The sequence below is a fragment of the Corvus brachyrhynchos genome, unplaced genomic scaffold (genome assembly GCF_000691975.1).
Source record: "Corvus brachyrhynchos isolate BGI_N302 unplaced genomic scaffold, ASM69197v1 scaffold32, whole genome shotgun sequence".
In the NCBI taxonomy this organism is placed as follows: Eukaryota; Metazoa; Chordata; class Aves; order Passeriformes; family Corvidae; genus Corvus; species Corvus brachyrhynchos.
The window spans coordinates 5,290,048-5,309,192 of NW_008237919.1; the positions used below are offsets into that span (position 1 = coordinate 5,290,048).

The 19,145-nt window shown below is 36.4% G+C and overlaps 1 protein-coding gene across 5 annotated transcripts in view; it reads left to right on the forward strand.

Moving 5' to 3' along the window:
- The window catches only part of PPHLN1 (periphilin 1), a 64,543-nt gene that overhangs the window by 15,542 nt on the left and 29,856 nt on the right, over positions 1 to 19,145 (forward strand). For 2 of the 5 annotated variants that reach the window (XM_017733142.1, XM_017733141.1), the window contains exons 6-8: positions 9,983 to 10,191; positions 14,528 to 14,607; positions 17,869 to 17,988. In XM_017733142.1, the coding sequence (XP_017588631.1) occupies positions 9,983 to 10,191; positions 14,528 to 14,607; positions 17,869 to 17,988 (409 nt within the window). Of the gene's footprint in view, positions 1 to 9,982; positions 10,234 to 14,527; positions 14,608 to 17,868; positions 17,989 to 19,145 lie in introns of all 5 variants that reach the window. The other 3 variants (XM_008632767.2, XM_017733140.1, XM_017733143.1) reach the window with 2 other exon arrangements.

Below are 19,145 nucleotides of genomic sequence, written 5' to 3' on the forward strand. Positions count from 1 at the left end.
TTACAGTAGGTATTTTCAGTCTGATTCTCTGTGTATGGTATTTTTTATACTTTGGTCCTTCTAAGTGTTTCAGTTGTATTTAAATACAGTTTCTCTGCTGTGGCTCTGAGGCATTGAGAAAGGATAAAGACAGATATTTACGAACTTCGCAAAGAACATTTTTATATTCTTAAAAATCGTTGTTGAGTAAGGAATGCTAGGTAGTAAATTGACTTGTAAGTATTTATTTGACAAAATTACAGTAAACACACCAAATTTGGTGAAAAATACAAACCCCAGAAGTTCTCATCATGTCAGTTCTCAACAACTATCTTGTATATTTGACTTGCTTTTGATCCAGAGCTGTGTTGCCTTTTAAGGATTTGTGGCTTTTTGTGTGTACAACTGTTTCCCACTGTAGTTTTTGTAAGGTTTTAAATTGTCAGATAGAATTGATATCATCATTGTATTTTTTAACAGGGGCTATTGCATGAGAACTGTTTACTACAGGTGTTATGATATACCTATAAGGGAAAATTCAGTAGTTGGTGCAAACTCAGTTAAATTTTGTAATAACACTGATTTGTTGTTTAAACCTAAGACACATCTTGGGAAAATTTTGATTTTCTTCTAATAAATGCTGTTTACATAATGCTAATAAACTGTAAGGAGCTTCTCTGTTTACAATGTATGATAGGGTAACGTGCCTAAAGATAAGATTATGTACCTTTACATTGGAAGGTCTTGGCTAACACATCTCTTAAAGGAAGTCTTTAAAGCAAGTCTTAAAGCAAGCTCGACTGGTCCAGTCTTATAGCTAACACTGTAGATGGTATCAAACCTGCAGGTTAATGCTGGATTGGGAGATAATGAGGCAAACTCCCTTGGGTAGCACTTGATTATTCTGGAAAAGTTTCTTGACAACTTTGTTGAAAAACAGCTAGCTGTTAAGACGGCATCTAACTAAATCATCTTAATGAAAGCCAATGAATTGGACTGATGAATGTAGTCATGGCTTTCTCATGTTGAGGACTTTGACATAATTTCCCGTAGGAAGGTAAATTCTTCTTCAGCTGTTAGGTTTCAAGGACTTGTTTGTTATCTTTTGAATATACGAAACATTTTAAATTCAGTTCCCATTGAGAGAGGGTGGGAATATTAGGATACAGGAGAAGAGAGGAAAAAGTTTAGTGTTACTGATAGTTTAGGCATCCTTTTGTTAAGCATTTTGCTTCAAAGAGAAAATTCTTGGTGTGCCATTTCCATCTACTTTTGTGTTTAGGGTGTTAGGATCTACATCTGAGGAAAAGTTCATCAGTAAACCAATTCCGTGATCTCATGCTATTGGTATTATTTTTAAAAGATGATGCTATTTTTGCATGGTAGCAAATTATTCTCAGTGTTAGTCCTGACATTAGTTTATGATATATATTTGCATAACCTTAAAGGTTTTTTCCTTTGTATATGAAACTCTATAGAAGTTGTTTATGAGCTGACAAGAAATGCTTTTGTCTAAGTGAAACTGAGTATTGATGTCATTACACACAACAGGGTTGGGTCAGCCAGCTGTGGGAATGTCTTTCTCTTCTGAAGTCTGACTTCTAACAGTGGGATGTGTTAAATTAAGTTGTATCTTATCTAGCCTAGTATGCCTAATTATTTTTGAAAATGATGCTTGAGAGCATGATTATGAAATTTGGAAGTAAAATGGAAAAAATGTTTTAATGTGTTGACTTATGGAATAATTAAAAGGTTTGAGTTGGAAGGTACCTTAAAAGGTCATCTAGCCAACTCCCTGCCATAAGCAGGGACATCTTCAAGTAGATTGGGTTGCTCAGAGCCCCATCCAGCCTGACCCTGAATGTTTTTCCAGGGATGGGTTATTTATCACCTCTCTGGGCAACCTGTTCCAGTGTTTTAGCATCCTCATCATAAACATTTTTTGACAGAGCCTTTTCTTCTCCAGACTGAATACCACCAACTCTGGCAGCCTTTCCTCATAGATGTGCTCCATCCCACTTGATAATTTTTGTTGCCCTCCTTTGTACCTGGTCGAACTGTCCATCCATGTCTTTCCAGGACTTCAGAGCTGGGTGCGGTGTACCAGGTGGGATCTCATCAGAGTAGAGTAGATGGGCAAACTAATTTATGTTTTTTTAGTAGGCTCAGTATGCATTCTACCATTTTTATCTTGTTAGATGCATTTTTGGAAGCATTTTGTAGAAGGATTATCTAAGTAAGGTGAAAAATTATGTTAACAGAGGAGATTGAAGTACAAAGCAATGAATTGCCTTCTTTAAAACCTCTTTTCAGCTGCTGTCAATATTGTAATACTTTCTAAAACTTGTCTCCGTTAAACAGCATTCTCTTTTAAAATTTATCTTTGAATTTACATTTATTGTTCACAGCTGGTCAGTGTTGCTAGATATGTATGTCTGTTATTTTTAGGGAAAAAAAGGAGTATTACTACTTTGAGTCTTACTGATTCTAACTTCAACTGCTCTAGAATTCTCTCAAGGAACCTGTTTTATTTATCGTAATTAATTCAAAGTCACGAGTGTGGTAAAGAGACTGATTTTCCTACAGTAACAATGTATTTCCACAGCAGTTTTAACTACCTGAGCACGTGCCATTGCGGTCCTTCCCCTCTCCTGGTTCTGTTTCAGGTGTTTGTACATTTCATGTAGTTGGTTCTGTGTGCTAACCCACCACAATGAATTAAATAATTGTCTGCCAGTTTGGTTGCCTGAGAGAAAATATCAATGCCAGGTTAGGCACGGAATAGGAGTATGAATCCAAGGAAGGTTGCAAAGTTCAGGATTGCAGCAGCACCAGTTTCTGCAAAGAACTGCTATTAAAAAGAATAACCCTGAAAAATGCATCCCAAGCTTGGGAGATGGAGAGGTGGTGGAATTCAAAATTATACGAGGTAGAAAAGGGTTACAAGCATCGCAGGTCACTGGGCCTGATGGTGTTCCTGTAAAAGGCAGTATATATGCAAAAAATTGTAGTCATGTTAGACAATATCTCCATTGTAAGTCCCCCCTACAGTCTCCCTTTCCTAATCCCACCTTTCCCTTTTACCCTATGTCCTATTACCCCCAGTGTATTCCCAATCCGTTTTTTCACCCATGGTTTCCCTCACAAAACCATGCTTTTGCCAATTGTTTCCCCAAAAATCCCTTTCCAATGCCGAGTGGGGGATGAAAAGGGGGAGGGAAGAAGTTAAACCCTCTCCTGCCTCAGTTTCCCCACAAAGCATGCTCAGAGAGTTCTGTCTCCCTTCTGTCAGCCCTAAGATGTTCCACAGAATCTGACTGGACATTTATAGACTCAGGAGGGCGGCTTGTTTTGTTTTGAAACTGTTCTTGTTATGTTTATCCAGTTGTTTTCATTCTCCTTTTATTAAAATAAAACGGGTGAGGTGTTGGGGTCCCTCCCCCGCCGTGTAGCCCTGGGAGAGGGGCCCTGAGGGCACAGACACGGGGTTTCCCTGCCCCTGCTCAGCCTCGTTCCCATTGGTTGGTTTGTGTTCCCCTGCGCGGGCAGAAGGACCCTTGGTCCCGTGACTGGAACAGTTCCTCGGCAGAGCTCCGGCCATGCGGCTGGAGAAATAAACATCTCTGAAACAGCTGTCAAGAATCCGTCCATATATATTTCCTTTCCACGGGACTCCTGGTTCGATATATGTATGTTGCAGTATCCCCACTGCAACAAGTTTCCATCAGTAAGAGCTGTCATGGAGCTCCAAAGTTAACTGTTATTAAATCACTGAAAGAACTGAAGGCATACAAGAGTTGCAAAAGAATTTTTAATAAGGAATTTTCCCAAGCAGCATACCTTGCTTCTGTGTTAAATATGTTAAAGCAAGTGATATTTATAATATATAGGAAATGGCCTGCAAAAAGAGGCAACAGATATTAATGTTTATTATAGAGACTGTAAACTGTAGTCAAAGTGAAGGGAAAAAGCAAACTGGAAAATAAAAAAGATAAAGCTACATGGCTGAATAATTTATAAGAGGAAATGTCTCTCTTAACTTTCTGATTTTGAACAAACTATATACCTGACAGGGAGGAATGAGATCACATAAAGAAAAATCCCATTATGTACAATGGATTTTTTGCTTCATATACGTAGAATGTCTTTTATATTGAGAAATCCAGAAGCAGAGGTAGTAGTGTGCTAACTTTCATTGAAATTTGCGATACAGAAGTCCATACAACTATTACAATGCTTAGAGGCATATAAGCAAGTGAAACTTACTTGACCTAATTGCTTCAAATCTCACTTTAATTTAAGACTAAAAACACAGAGATCTGTGAAGCATTTATCTAATATAGAGAAAAATGGAGTGTTTTTCTGATTTATAGATCTCATTAAGGGATTTGGAAATAGAAAAAAAGTAAATATAGTAAGGGTATTGTCTGTCAGTATTACTGACATAAAGTATTACTGCTTGCAAACCTGTTCCACAACTTGTTCTTTCCTTTTGCAGCTTTTTATTGATCGTGTTAGAAAGTCAACCACAAGAGTTGATCAAATCAGCATATCCTAGTACAGAGCACTACTTGTTGCATTCTTTTAAGTGTCAATGAACTAATGGCGTTCTGCAGCACAATGATGAAAAGTCTAAGTGCTCCTCCAGCAGATATTTAATGGTTTCTGGGTTCTTATATGGAAGGATTTTAGAGATAGCTTTTGGAGAAAGAGTAATAGCTTGCCGAACATAAAATTCCCTTATGTCCCTAAAACGAAGTTCAAAAAGATTTCTTTCTGGGGCTTACATTAAATTGTTTGGCATGTACTAAGTGTGAAGTAAAAAACAAAGTAAATTCAAAGCTCCCAAAGAAAAGACGCTTTTGTGGGGTACCAATGTGCTTTGGTACCTCAGGGAAATGTTTTAAAACTCTTTCCTGTGTGCTGGTCTCTGTGCCTGAGGCAGGATGGCAGTAAAAGTGCAAGCACCTACTTAGAAATCTCTGTCCATTAGAACTTTGTCTAGAAGCTAAAAAGATGACCAGTTTCTCTGGTCTGTTAGGGCATTAGGGAAAAAAAAAAAGCGTGTAAAGTACCATATTGTGCTTCCAGGCTTTTTTCCAATTTTTAAGCTCATATTGAGGTAGAAGATTTCAATTTTTTCGATTTTGAATTAAGTCTGTTTAGGACTTGATTTAGTTGCTACTGCATAGTCATAAAATGGGAGAGGTTTATTCCCTGAACTAGTTGTCTGAAATGCTTTTACTCTTCTGGGGTGATAGGCTGTTCAAAGTGCAGTTGTAAATGTTGTAGCTGTTTATAGAAATTGAAACTTGGTCCAACACTTTAAGCAAATACTCCCTGTGGAACTTAAAACCTATGTTTTATTTTCTGTTTTATGGAAATTGGGGGGGGTGTTCATAAGCCCTTGTTTTTAAAAAGAAGAAAAACCAATATCACATGCATTTGAATGCAGCTGTTTTGTCTAATTTGATCTTAATTTGTCTAAATAACGTATTTTGTCTTTGTTCTGCAAAGAGTTTTCTGAAGCTGTTGGCTCTTAATTATTTGGTACTTAAATCTGTGTTTTTCTGGACTCCTTGTTACTTGTTTCTCTGTCCTTTTCTGTATGATTGACCATATTTTCTCCCTGTCAGATAATAGAGAGTTTTAGTTTAAATATGCTTTTATTGTCTGGGCTTATCTTGCAGCAAGTCTAATAGTACGTTATCAATGACAGTAAAAAGGAGGAGGGTACTCTTTACTAAGGAGAAAGAGCAATGCAGTGGGATTTCCAGTGCAGTTGAAGTGCACAGCTTTGCTATTCAATTAAAGGACATAGAGGCATTTATTTCTCTTTAATGTTGCTATAATATTCAGATTGTCTTATTTTTTATTCTCTGACCTGTCATGACATCCCGAGGTGGTGGAAGGGAGAGAGGAGTTGTGTAGCTTTCATACTGAGTGAAGTGGACAAGTGGCATCAGCGTGGGGATTGGTGTTTGCTTATGATAACTTCAGTAGTACTGCATGCAGCATAAACATCATGAAACATTTATTTATTTTCAAATTTTTTTGGTACATTTGGTATTTCTAGGTACCCTTTTCTGCTTGAAACAGTGTTTCACAATGCCTGTTTCCTTTTGCCTTCATGCAAAAAGCTGTTAATAAGATGACACTGGCTGGTCCTAATTATGTTAATTTCCTTTAGAGCAAAATGCAGGTATCACAAGTGCTCCAGTTACTTGCTTAGTCACAAAATGTTGAAAACCAGTTGTCAGTAAGAAATCTTGTCATCATTTCAAATGTTCAAATTAAAGCCATTGGAACCAGGTGCAATTTCTTCTATCTACAATGGTGTAATTCACTGTATTATTTTAGCTTATGATAAATCTGCATAACGGTCTTTGGACAATAACAAGAGATTTACTATAATCTCCAAAGCAGAACCTGAGTAAGTTGTTGGTTTGTTGCACAACTGTGTACTGTGTACTTTGGAAACAAATGGAATGAGGTCTGGGAGAGAGGTGGCTGGAATCTTGCACCACCTACATATACTTCGAAGATGTTAAAAGTGGAGGTGTTCTTGCGTCTTCTTTTAGAGGCTGGGGGTGTTGTATATTTTATTAAATATTTTCTACATAATATGATTCATGTTGGTAGCTCTTGCAATGTCCTGAAAAAGCAGGCAAAAGGATTTTTTATTTTAGCTTCCTCCCCCTTGTCTCTGCTTTATGAGACAGAAAAAGTATATTCAGTTAAGGATTCAGTTTAGATCTTGTCTGATTTATCTCTTTGCACTGAAGTCTGGTGTTGTAGAAACTATTTATAGCTTCTTCAATTTATTTATAAAACTGTGAGAGTTATTTCTAGGCAAGGTTAGCAATTAAGTGCAAGCCTGTAAATGGAGTGTTTAATCCCTTTGGCAATAGCAGTAATCTTTCTCAGATGGAAGGGATCACAAAAACATCTCTGATGACTTTTTTATCTCGGTTATAGACAGTACTCACCTGTGAATTACTGGAAGACCCTCCTGTTTCTGTTTCACAGCAGTATGCTGTTTTGTTGTCAGTCTTCAGCTCAGTGTCAAAAGTGATGTCCACTATGGCTGGACCATAATGCAGGTTAATGTTCTAGCTGAAAAGATGAATGTATTGGGACATAGAAGTCCCAGAGAATAGTGAGCACGAAGTATTGTAGGCTGTTTCCCAGTAGCACAAATTCAATGAGAGTGATCTAACAGTACTTTACTCTTACAGTAAAGCTTTTTCCTTTATTGCATGTGATGTGCTTCATGTACCCAAGTACCTCTCTATTTCCAGGCATTTCTCTTCTAGGAAGTGATTTAATTTTACCTTTAAGTACTCTTAAGATATAAAACTGACACAGTGGTTTGTGTTAATCTTTGTTTCACAGAGCTTAAGCTATACCACTGTGTTGTTTCTGATCCATAGGCAACTGAAAATCTCCCCAGTGTTTTATTCCCTCGGTTTTCTGCTGTGCAGAGTGTCATACTTTTGTCTATTCTGTAGTTGTGTTTTATCCTTGAGGAAACTGGAACTGATGGTGAACTGAAATAGCTGTCAGGCTTGTGCTCTTCCCCTAGCTGCCCTTGGTGAATGGTATTTCACAGTATGGCTCTTTTTGTAACATTTCAGAAGCTCATCCAAGACTGTCAGCTTTAGTGAGAACTTAATGGTCGAGTTTCGTTAAGGTTAACAATGATACTGCTTCCTGTTGCAACACTGCTGAGAGAATAAAATTGTGCTTTCAGGATTAAGTGTGAATTATGAATACACAATATAAAGATTTGAGGGATGTTATATAAAAGGGATTAATTCTGTATTTGTTGTTAAGGGTAGTAGCTCTGTTTTAAAGTTACAGCTGAGCACAAAATTTTGCATCTCTATTAGATATTGTCCCTGCTCAATAAACCTTTTGAGTATGTGTTGGAATCTGAAGCATGCGCTTAACTGCTTTGCTGAATTGGGGCCTTCATTACCAAATTGCAGGTGTATGTTCACTTAAGTATTTAAGGAAAAAAATAACTGTAAAACAATACTTACTTTGTTCTGTTCAGTGTGTTACATTAATGGAAAACATCAGAAATGCTGTGCTGTTGCTATGCTGTCTGAAACAGATTCAATATAGTTAATGACTTGAATGTTCTGTATGAGATATGGTCCAATTAAGAATTAACATGGAGTGATGAAATGAAAATGCAAAAATTGAAAGTGAGATTCTATTTTATGGTGCTTAATATTATTGTAGAATAAGGCTTTCAAATGTTTTCCTGTTTAAAAGTGTGTTTCAATTATGTTTTTTTTCTAATTCTTACATGGATATTAGAGCATTTATTATGTGTGTGCAATAGCTGGGGCTCTGTAAGCATTTCCATAATAAAGTTCTCTGTATACGAGGGTTTAATAATGTGGTCATAAAAGTGTGTTTTACACATAAAAGTGGTGTATTGGTCTGCCAGAAGGCTTGTGCTTTAAAAATAAATAACATTATTTAAAGAGAGATTAAGAAGGAAATGGAAGGAAAAGTGGGCTCTACCTAACTCATTCTTGATAAATATTTGATCAATATGTATAAATAACCCCCCACTTAGCTAGAAGAAGCAGTTCAATGCTGAGCTAATCTAGTATCTTCAAGCCTGGACTTAGACTTCATGTCTGTTGCTACATAAAATGTTCATACATGTAATGAAGATGTGCTTTCCATGCAAAAAGTAAATCTTCACTGTGTAAAACACAACTGTGTCACAGGGTTCTTGTTTTGTGGTGCTACCTTTGTAGCTTCCATAGCCCAAGAAACCTTTGGCACACTGAAATCCTTTGGTATCTGTCACAAATATGGGCCTGTACCATGCTGTCGGAATTGTACATCTTTTCTTCCTCTCCACCAACATAAAATTAGCTATAGCTGCATTGTGCTAGATGAGACCACCAGATTTTTGTGAGGCATTCCCCTGTTTAAAACACTGGACTCTGATGAGAAATAGGAGAGAAGATACATTCTGATTTACTAGAAGTGCTATTAAATCTTGGAGATTTTTGTGGAGAAGCTGAGAAGTACTTGCTATTCTTGCCAGTGTGACCAAGGCAAAAGTGACAAGTCTAGACTCAGTTGGCTCATGTGTTCTTTAGCTCTGAGATTCTTTAGGACAAGTTTGAAATGATACTAGGGTTTTTTTTTTACCCTTACACATACATGTACATTAATACAATTTACAAATAACCAACACATTTGAGCCATGGTCTGGAGTAACAGCATTTAAATTTAGTAGAAAGTTTGGATGTTTATTAGATTATGGTTTTTAAATCAGTTGGGTCTGTGACATTTTACACTGAAGTTCAAAATTAATATTGTGTGTTGTGAGAAACATATTTAGGAGATATAACTCTTCATATTTTCATTCAAGATTTGACCTTGGGTGGATTAATAGGCATGAGAATAGATATTCTGCATATTTCTTGTTGTCTTTGCCGGATATAAGCTGAAATTCCTCAGTGATATTTTGTGTAGCAAGGTGTGTGAAATCAAATGAGGGATATAGTCCCTTGAAAGTAAGAGAAAAAAACATAGCTGAAAAATGCCAAATAGTGTAAGCAGTATTTTCATATGCATTTTTAGCTCTTGTAAATTAAGGCTTAATTTCCAGAGTAAGTGTACTGAATCTGGAAAAAATTGTGAGAGTTGTCATTTCTTCAATGTCTTTTTCTTACATTTTAGCTGTATTATCAAGAGATAGAAAGGAATTGGTTTCTAGCAATGAAGTAGCTCAATGAAATCTGAAAAAATTACCTTTTTTTTCTTTGTCTTTCTTTTTACTATTTTAATTTGTTTTTCGTTCTTTGCCTAGTACTCTTAACAACACGGAATATTTTGGATATGTTCTGCATGTGACAGCTAACCTATTTGTATTTACCAGGCACAAAATGTTGCCATTGTATATATGCTGTTCCATAAACTTTGGGAGGATAACCAAGTTACTTTTATTTTTCTGTTGTCTTCCAAGGGACGTCAGAGATGGCTTCCGAAGAAGAAGCTTCTATTCTTCTCATTATGTGAGAGATCGATCCCCTCATAAGAGGGACTCTCCGTTCTTCAGGGAATCGCCAGGGAGCCGAAGGGATTCTCCGCACAGCAGATCTGGCTCAAGCGTCAGCAGCAGGAGCTACTCTCCTGAAAGAAGCAAAGCCTATCCTTTCCACCAGCATAGCAGAAGTATGTCATCTTTACATAAAAGAAATATTTCTTCTCAGCAAGGTAATGCTGCATTAATGATGCGAACTGGTTAGTGAGGTGAAACTATAAAAGCCTTTTTTCCATACATGCTCTTTTTTACAGTGGGAAAAGCTGACATTTTGTACCGTCTATGTGTTGTCTGCTCTGGTTGTTTCATTGTACTCTCTGTTCCCTTAGGTATTTCATGTGGGAGATTGTAGGTTTTATTTTGGTATCAGGTCTAGACTGACTGTAGGAGTTTCAGCTGCACAGCTTTTTCTAGTATTTTATGTTCTTTTTAGCATCAACTCCTGTTACTTCTTTATGTGCTTCCTTGGATTCCCTGACAAGAAACTTTGTTTCATCTACAGCAGATGAAGACATTTCTTCCTGCAACTAGGAATAAAGAGGGATTTTAAAAAATGGAGAAATGAAAGAACATATTGCTACTTGTTGCATTTTCTACAAATTTTACTAGGCTTTTAAAACTGATTGTTTTTTATCAGTTACATTTCAATGTCAAAACCGCTCAGATCTTGCTCTCCTCCAAGAAATGTGAAGCGTATCTGAGTTTAGTCCATTCTGACTATTAAAATCTTAGCTCCTAATGTTTCCCAGAAGTCTAATGAATCATCTGTTTTGAAAATATTTGAGTTTTTCGTATTTAAATAATTTGGGGGGGAAAAAAAAAAGAAATTGCTTTTTTTAATGTGATACAATCTTAGCCACTCTGTTTGTACAGCTTATGTAAATTAATCCGATTTAATTTCCCTTTCTGCAAATGCTTTCTAGTGAACTATGCAAACCTACTGTTCATTTTGGCAGCTTTTTAAAAAGTAATTAGGTTTTTTTTTTAACTCACTGAGAGGCACATTGTGTTTCCAGAGTGACACTGAGCCATTATGTAGCACATCTTGCCAAAAAAGATCTTTGTAGTTTAGTTAACATCACTTAAATATTGAGGAATCATTTCACTCCTTGCAGAGTACAGATGGTCTTTCTATTTGGGCATTACAATGCTTTTAAAATTTTGTAGCAATACTCAGTGAACATAAATTCCTCTAAGTGTAGGAGAGGAAGAAAAAAATAAGATAGTTAATTTTCTGTAAGTCTTGTAGGTGTGCAGCTTGTAATTACTGGGGACAAGAAAACAGTGTTGTGAGAAACCATACAAAATTTTGGAATGTTTCATGGCTTTTTACAATTTTGAGCTGACTTAGATCATACATGTCTATAGTATATTGTTAGAATTACTCAGACAATAGTGGAGGTAGTGATGTAGAAGCAGAAATATTCGCAAACCAGAAAAGATGCTGATCAAGAGAGGAGCTTACATTTAGGTCTGTGGTTTTTGATATTTTCTCCTGTTGGCAGGGTTAAATACCTTTCCCAATCACCTTTAGATCAGTTTTAAGAGACCAGGTGGGTTGTGAACTGGACTACTTTTTTATTCCTTTCCCTGGAAAAGAGGACTACTAAAATGACTGAATTACTAAAATGACTACTTTAGATGACTGAATTAAAATTCCTATTTGCAAGGTATAAATGGTTTAAATAATACTTTTAGAATAATTTTTGAATGCAGTTTGCCTTAGGTAAGCTCATGTATTGCATATTTAAAAGGAACATCAAGGGGGACATCTCATATATGTCAGCAGTACATTTTAGTGGGTACTTAAGTGGATTTACAACATGCAGCGTATATACTATTTCATGTGGAATTTTCAATATGGCATCTTTCTAAAATACTATAATGCTGTTTAAAGTCATGCTGTCTGAATTGGTTTGGTCACATGACTTCCACTGAAGAAGGAATATCCCATGCTCTCCAGCCCTTCATACATGAGGATAAATACAGAATTTAAACAAAGAAAACTGGAGGGACATGAAGAAGCTTGATAAAGGGAAGGAAGGGGCTAATGGAAAGGACAAGCATTCATCTGTGATGGGAGAGCACGGAGAGAAGCAGGATGGTGCTCCTTCACGGGACCAGGCAGTTAGGGGTCAGTAGAGTGGAGTAGGTGTCAGCAGAGTCAGTAGGGGTCATACTGAGGAGATACAAGAAAGCAAGTAGTGGTGCTTTGAGAGTGTCATGTTTAATTTTACGGGTAGGGCTTTGGGGCTCAAAATAGCCACACACATTCTGAAAATAAATGGCCTAATGTCTTCAAATTAAATGGTGTTTTTTCTCTTTGCTTAACTTTGAATAATTGTCTGCCACTTGTATTAGCTCATTTCATCTGTTCAGGTGCAAACATATAATCCATTCAATTGAGATAATCTTTAAAGAATCCAGTCTGACAAAGGAGGCATGTGGGAGGCAGAGTTGGAGTAGTCCTTAAATTTAAAAGGAGGTGGCTAATCTATGGGGCTGAAAAGCAGGTATCACAGGAGCAAAACTTATGTTACTTAGTGGTGACAAGGGAGATGTTCTGTGCTTTGGGGAGTGTGACAGAATAAAAAAACATGGTTATTTCTATCTTCTTGATTTTAGTTTTGACAAATACTTTTTATTTATAGGAGCTTTTTTACTTATCATAGCTTTCCCATTTACTATTTTCTGTTTAAAAGCTTTTTTTTTTCCATTGAAGGTCTATTTCTTTTGTTTTATGTCTACCAGAAATTCTTAAATAAGGCTGATTACTATGTTTTTAACTAGGATCTTAATTTAGCATAGTCTTCAAACTGAGGTTTAAAGTGCAATTTGGAATGTTTGATTTTGCCAGAGTAACATTCCCACCTCTTTTCATTAGCATTTTTGAAAGACCCATCAGTAGCTGTGAAAAGTTTTGCATGGATTAGTAACATTACAGCAGAAACTCACTTCCCACCAACAGTGTGCATAGACGAGCAGGTTTTGATGTTTGCTTTGCATTAAGCCTACACTATGTATATATGTTATGAAAATGTGGTGAAAGAGTTGAAGACCTACCTTCCACATACCTCTTAAGCATTTCCTGTTGTTAAAGGCATGCATTTTGCATAGACTTTTACCTGCATTTTTGTGTAAGTATTTTAAAATGCACCACACAATACAGTATTTTATGGCATTGAATAAAAAAGGAAAACAGCTCAGCTCTTCAGAGTGAGATGCCATGTCTGCTCTTTGTTTTGATTTGTTAAATTAAAGCCGTATTTAAAGCCATAATGAGCAATCACATTTATAATTCTACTAAAATAATTTCTATCCCAATTTTCATAAGTATTTGATAGACTTTTTAATTAATCCCTTTATCAATTGTATTGATGAAGATTTAATGGAAGCCAAGGTAAGTTTACATTGTATTTTATTTGTGAACAGTCAATTGTTTCCCAGTGAGTGTGAAGAATCTGGTTGATTTAGGCCTACTGTTTGCTTTTTGTACTTACCTTTTGCAGATCCCTTAGATGTAATCTGTGGGCCCCAGCTTGAGAACTGGTAGTTTACACTGCAACCAGTTCTGTTGCTGTGGGCTGCCTGTAACTGGTCTGTGGCAAGACTATGCACAGATTGTGATTAGCACTGTGAATTTGATTTGGCATTTTGCCAGTTTTAACTTTTATAGGCAAGACACTGATCTGACAAAGAGCACCTACTGTGTGGCTGATACAAAACAGGAGTATTTCCCATGGCAGGTCTTTTCAACATACTGTGGCCTGCTAAACCAGTTCATGCACTACCTGGTTTCCTTGAGTGATTGACTGGTGTCTAATATTTCAACTGTTTACATTATTGCAGGAATATTAAAAAGTGAAACCACATCATCTTGTGGAATCATACTTTCAGTTAATGATGGGAAAAAGGACAGTGGGTTTTCTTAAATGCGTGAAATGACACAGCTATATCTCTTCTCTCCTTGGGAAGAGAAAAAATTGTTACCAATATTTATCAGATGATGGAGTATGTAGATATTATAGAATCATAGAATCTTTAAGATTGGAAAAGACCTCCAAGATCAAGTCCAACCTTTGACCAAACACCACCCTGTCAACTAGACCATGGCACTAAATGCAATGTCCAGTCATTTCTTGAACACCTCCAGGAACAGGGACTCCACCACCTCACTGGGCAGCCTGTTCCAAAGCTTAACCACTCTTTCAGTGAAAAGATTCTTCCTGATACCAGCCTGAACCTTCCCTGGCACAGCTTGAGGCCGTTTTCTTTTGCCCTGTCACTAGTTGCCTGGGAGAAAAGTCTGACTCTCATCTTGCTCCAGCTCCCTGTCAGGTAGTTGTTGAGGGCGATAAGGTTCGTGTCTGACTTGAGAAAATTTCACTGCAATTTTTCTAAGCAAGTAAGCATGTTTGCAACATACATCTTTAATTTCACAGCCATTAATTTTTTTCTTAATTGTAGGTAAAGAGAGGACAGTTCAATCACTGAAAACATCAAGAGATGCATCACCTTCAGGGTCCACAGCCATACCTTCATCAAAGGTGAATTTTCTTTTTGAATATTTCACACCATGGTTTTAGATTGTTCATTGTTGGATTTTTTTCCTCAGTTGGAAGGAGATACTGTATGTACCTATAAAAGTGCATATTCCTTACAATATTCCTTCCTGTTGCTTACAATAGGACTAGGACTTGGTCTTAGAACTGTGTCATTGTGAGTGTATTAGTATTACCCACTCACTTTGACACAGACACACTTGCCATGTTATTCAATGACTGATTGTTGTGACAAGACTATGACTCACTGGAAGTGCCCCCTGGATGAAATTAAGGGGCTGGCTGGGGGTTTAAGATCCATTAAAATGAATAGAAGAGGAATAGGACTTGGTCTTAGAATTCTGTGTCATTGTGAGTATGTTAGTATTACCACTCATTTTGACACAGACACACCTGCCTTGTTATTCAATGGGGAAAAAACCAGGCTTTGGTTGTGCTATGTCATTCTAAGTACTTATCCCTTATACATCTCTTTTAGAACTGCTGTGCCAGCTGATTGCCATTGTCCTTAGGGGGGGAGGCAAGTGATGTATTTTCAGTGATGTAAATAGGGAAACCAAGATAAAAGCTGTTATGCTTTTATCAGTTACGCTGATTTGGTTCCTAAAATATGCTTCATAATTAGTTCACTTATTTTGCTTACAGACTCAGCACAATGCAGCTTAATGCCAAATCCTTACTTAATACACACCTTTGAGAACAAGGCGGCATTGCAAAATCTCTTGCTCTTGTGTTAATATGTAGTGTGAGCTTGAGCTCTGTATTCTCTAAGTGTTCTGCTTTCTTCTTCAGTCAGGTCTGATCTATGCTGTATTGGTTTTTTGCCATCAGTTTGCAAGTATCTGCTGGCAGTGGATAGTTGCTTGATAAAGGCTATGCAAAATGAAACTTTGTTTAATGAAAGTCATTTCCCCAGACAGCATAAATATTTATTGGTATGCATCAGCTGCAGAAATAGAAATACTTCCATGACCGTTTATTGGTTTTTCTCTTGAGTCCCCAAATCTGCTTGTAATGTACTGCCCTGTGTCAGTGGAGCCTGTTGGAGTTAGCCTTCTGGTTGGAATTGCACTGAGCAGTTAAGTTACCTAAGTGCTTCACTGACTCAGAAGTAGTGACAGAAAAAGTCTTGGCAAAATATGAACATCTCCAGAGCCAGAGTCTTAAAATTACTAAGGCTTGAGAAATTAGTTATATGCTATATATTAGAGATTAAAGGAGATGATTTTCAATGCTCTAAGTTATAATTCAGCTTTGAAATTCTTACGAAGGTATATGTTTCCATAGCAATACCTCTTTTCACTGTAGTATCTATTTGCAAATCTGAAAAGGTATTCTTATCTACCTTATAATTATTTTTTGCATATTCAGGCATGTGAATTAATACATGTTGATGTTACCTGATCTTAGCCACGTGTTTGTCTATGGCATGAAATCTTCTGTGTTTTTCTTTAATAGCTGTATGGACTGTAAGCCTTGGAGGATGTATCCAACATAGAGTGAAAGGCAGATGTGTGAGACAGGGGAAGCTTCTGAGCAGTGATAGGCTTTTGCTTTTCTATGTTACTCATGAGATTAAAAAAATACCAAAAAAAGTGACTTCTGTTTTGAGTCAGAGAGTGGGGAAGGGGGGCAGTTAAGGTTTTTTATGAGATATATTAGGTTGGTTGTTTCTTGCGTGTTTGCGGCCTAAATAGCTGCTGCTGTTTCCAACTGAAAAATATGTTCCTGTTCTTTCTCTTCAGTTGAAGTGTACCTGTGGAAATACCATTACTTTATTCCATAAAATTCACTCAGGATTTAATACGTATTTATCAACATTCAACCTATAGAATTAAATTCAGTGAGATTAAATTAAACAGATTTTTTTTTCTGTATTCCAATAGATATTAGAATGGTTAATTTCTTTTATGGCTTCTGGAAATTTAGCAGGTCATGTGAGATTTTCTATGAATTATATTACTGCTTGCTTTTAAGAGCCCTCTTCATACCCTGCATATTGAACTTTGTCACCTCCTGACTTCACTGGTTGTAATTCTGTAATTTGCAGTTATAGAAAACAGGGATTCCTATTGGAACATTTTGTTGCACTTCTCTTCTGGATTCAGATAAAGGTGGTGTCTATGACACAGAATCCTGGAAGGGTTCTGTGAGTTGTGTATTTATGCCATACTACAGTACAGAGATATTTGGATAATACTTTGCTTGAGGTAAGCACAAAAGATGTGAAGACGAAGGAGTCTTGATACTGGCCATTTATGTAGCTTAGAATGAACTAATGATAAGAGGTGGAGTGTTGGTTTCTTTCGTTTGGGTTTTTGTTTGGTTGGTTTTTTTGTCTACCCGTTTGCTAAGATGGAACAGGCACTGGGTAGAATTGTTATGGCCTTTTTCAGGCAGTAGGCTTTTTGTATCTCTTTTTTAGATACCCATCTTAGTGTTGCAATTTTTAATGCTAGAGTGATATAGATTCTTTGGGTGCTTCTCTACATACAGTTGATTTAAATTAAGTATCCACGTAGTGGTAAGAAGATTTATAAAGCTAGCTATTCCTAAACTGGTATTTGTCATTGTCTGTTTGCTGCTCTGATAGTAAAAGCCAAATAGTATTCTTAGAGAGAAATCAATTTTTAAATATTATTTATGTGAGAATTTCCATTTGAAAAGGTAGATTAAAAGAACATAAAGCCATGACTGACTCTATTATAAATGATTAGCATTCCCCCAAATAAAAAATAATGAATTTAAATGGAACCATCTCTGATCACTTAAAGTTTGTATAAAATATTTTTTTGTCCTTAATTAGCTCAGGTTTTATACCCTACTGAGCATGTAATAGTTTATTTTAAATTTTTTACAACCATTTATGCCTGAAAATCACATTGAATTATTAGTTCACTCCACTCTTGTATCTGACTTCTTTCAGTGCCCAACAGGTCTCAAATAATTTTTCTGTTATCTCTGACCTGTGAATTTAATAAATCTTATTCTGAAAGTATAGTGTTTTTGTAGCAGTCCACTGAACTTCATTGATTTATCTGTTTTTCTCCTCTCTTGTTTCTTTATTATCTGCTCTCTCCCCACCCACTTTTCTTTTTAAAGAAATTGGACAGCAAATGAAATAATTTCAACTTTCTTATTTCCTATTTTAAAATGTTTTAGGGATCTGAATAACTTTTTTTTAATTTTGAAGAGTCTTGCCTTATGTATTTCTTGTTAAACCTTGACTATAATATTTTTGTACAGGCCTTGGAGAAGAGCAACAGACTATCAGAAAAGGAACTTGCAGAAGCTGCGAGCAAGTGGGCAGCTGAAAAGTCAGAGAAGGCCGAGGAAAGCAATTTACCTGAAATAACAGAGTATGATGTAAGATAGGATTATTAATCCACTTATTTTAAAGTGTTACAACAATAGGCTCTTGTTTTTCTGTACTTGTCATAAAAGCACATTTTGTAACTTAATCCTGAATTTTTCTGCCTATGCTATTAAATATTTGTTGGAAGGGAGTGAGAGGGAGACTAAAACCTTGCGATTTATTTATTTTGAAAAAATACACAAAACCACAGTACGTTTTGAGTATAATTTGAATTGATGTTGAGCTACAACTGACACAATGAAGTTTCAGCTCTCCCAAGCATTCTCCAAAGAGCTCTTGTAGTAGTGTGGGTCTGTATGTCTGCTGAACTCCTTAAAATTAGTAGGGGACTTCTGGATCAAAACATGAGTGTACATGGAAAACATAACACTTGGGAGAGAAACTCTTGTTTGTTGAGTTCTGTTTCAATCCATGAGAGCCTACCATGTCACATATTCTTTTTCAGAAAGCAGTCCTCCATTTGCCCCAGAGTCTTTATTTCATTATTAATCAACATTAATTATTCACCAGTTTATTCCCTTTTGTTTTCATCCCTCCTTGTCTTTTATCCCTGGCTACATTGAAGTGTGATTACAGCTCTTCTCAGTCATTTGTTATGCTGCTCTTGGATAGGAGGTCTTTTTTGTGTTCTCTTATGTTAGTGGAAAATGTATTTGTCATTTAAAACAACCCAAATATTATGTAATCTAAAATAATTTGTTTTAATTCTGTGATAATTTTCTCTTTAACTTTCACTTTGCTTCAGCTTTAGAGGCATTCTTAAAAAAGCCAAAATAGTATCTTCTTCACAAAGTCATGTCTTAACCTTTGCAATTAATGGGTTTGATTTTTTTTTTTTATTTGTTTGTAAATAATTTTAGGGAAAATGAAAGTGTCTTGGGAAGCATCACATTTCCACTTGTAGAACATAAGGGCTAGGTCAGAGAAATAAAGTCACCGAATCCATATTTATGAACTTTCAAGTCCTGTCCGTTGATGTAATGGGTGCATGCCTGAGCAGCTCCTCAATAGTAGTCAGGAAGATCTAGTTAGATACATAAGCTGGAAAAAGCAGTTAAAAAAAAGAAAAATGTGGAGTAAGTGTTAGAGTGAAGAAAAAGCAACAACTGATCCAAGGATGAGTACCATATGAAGGAGAAACATAAGC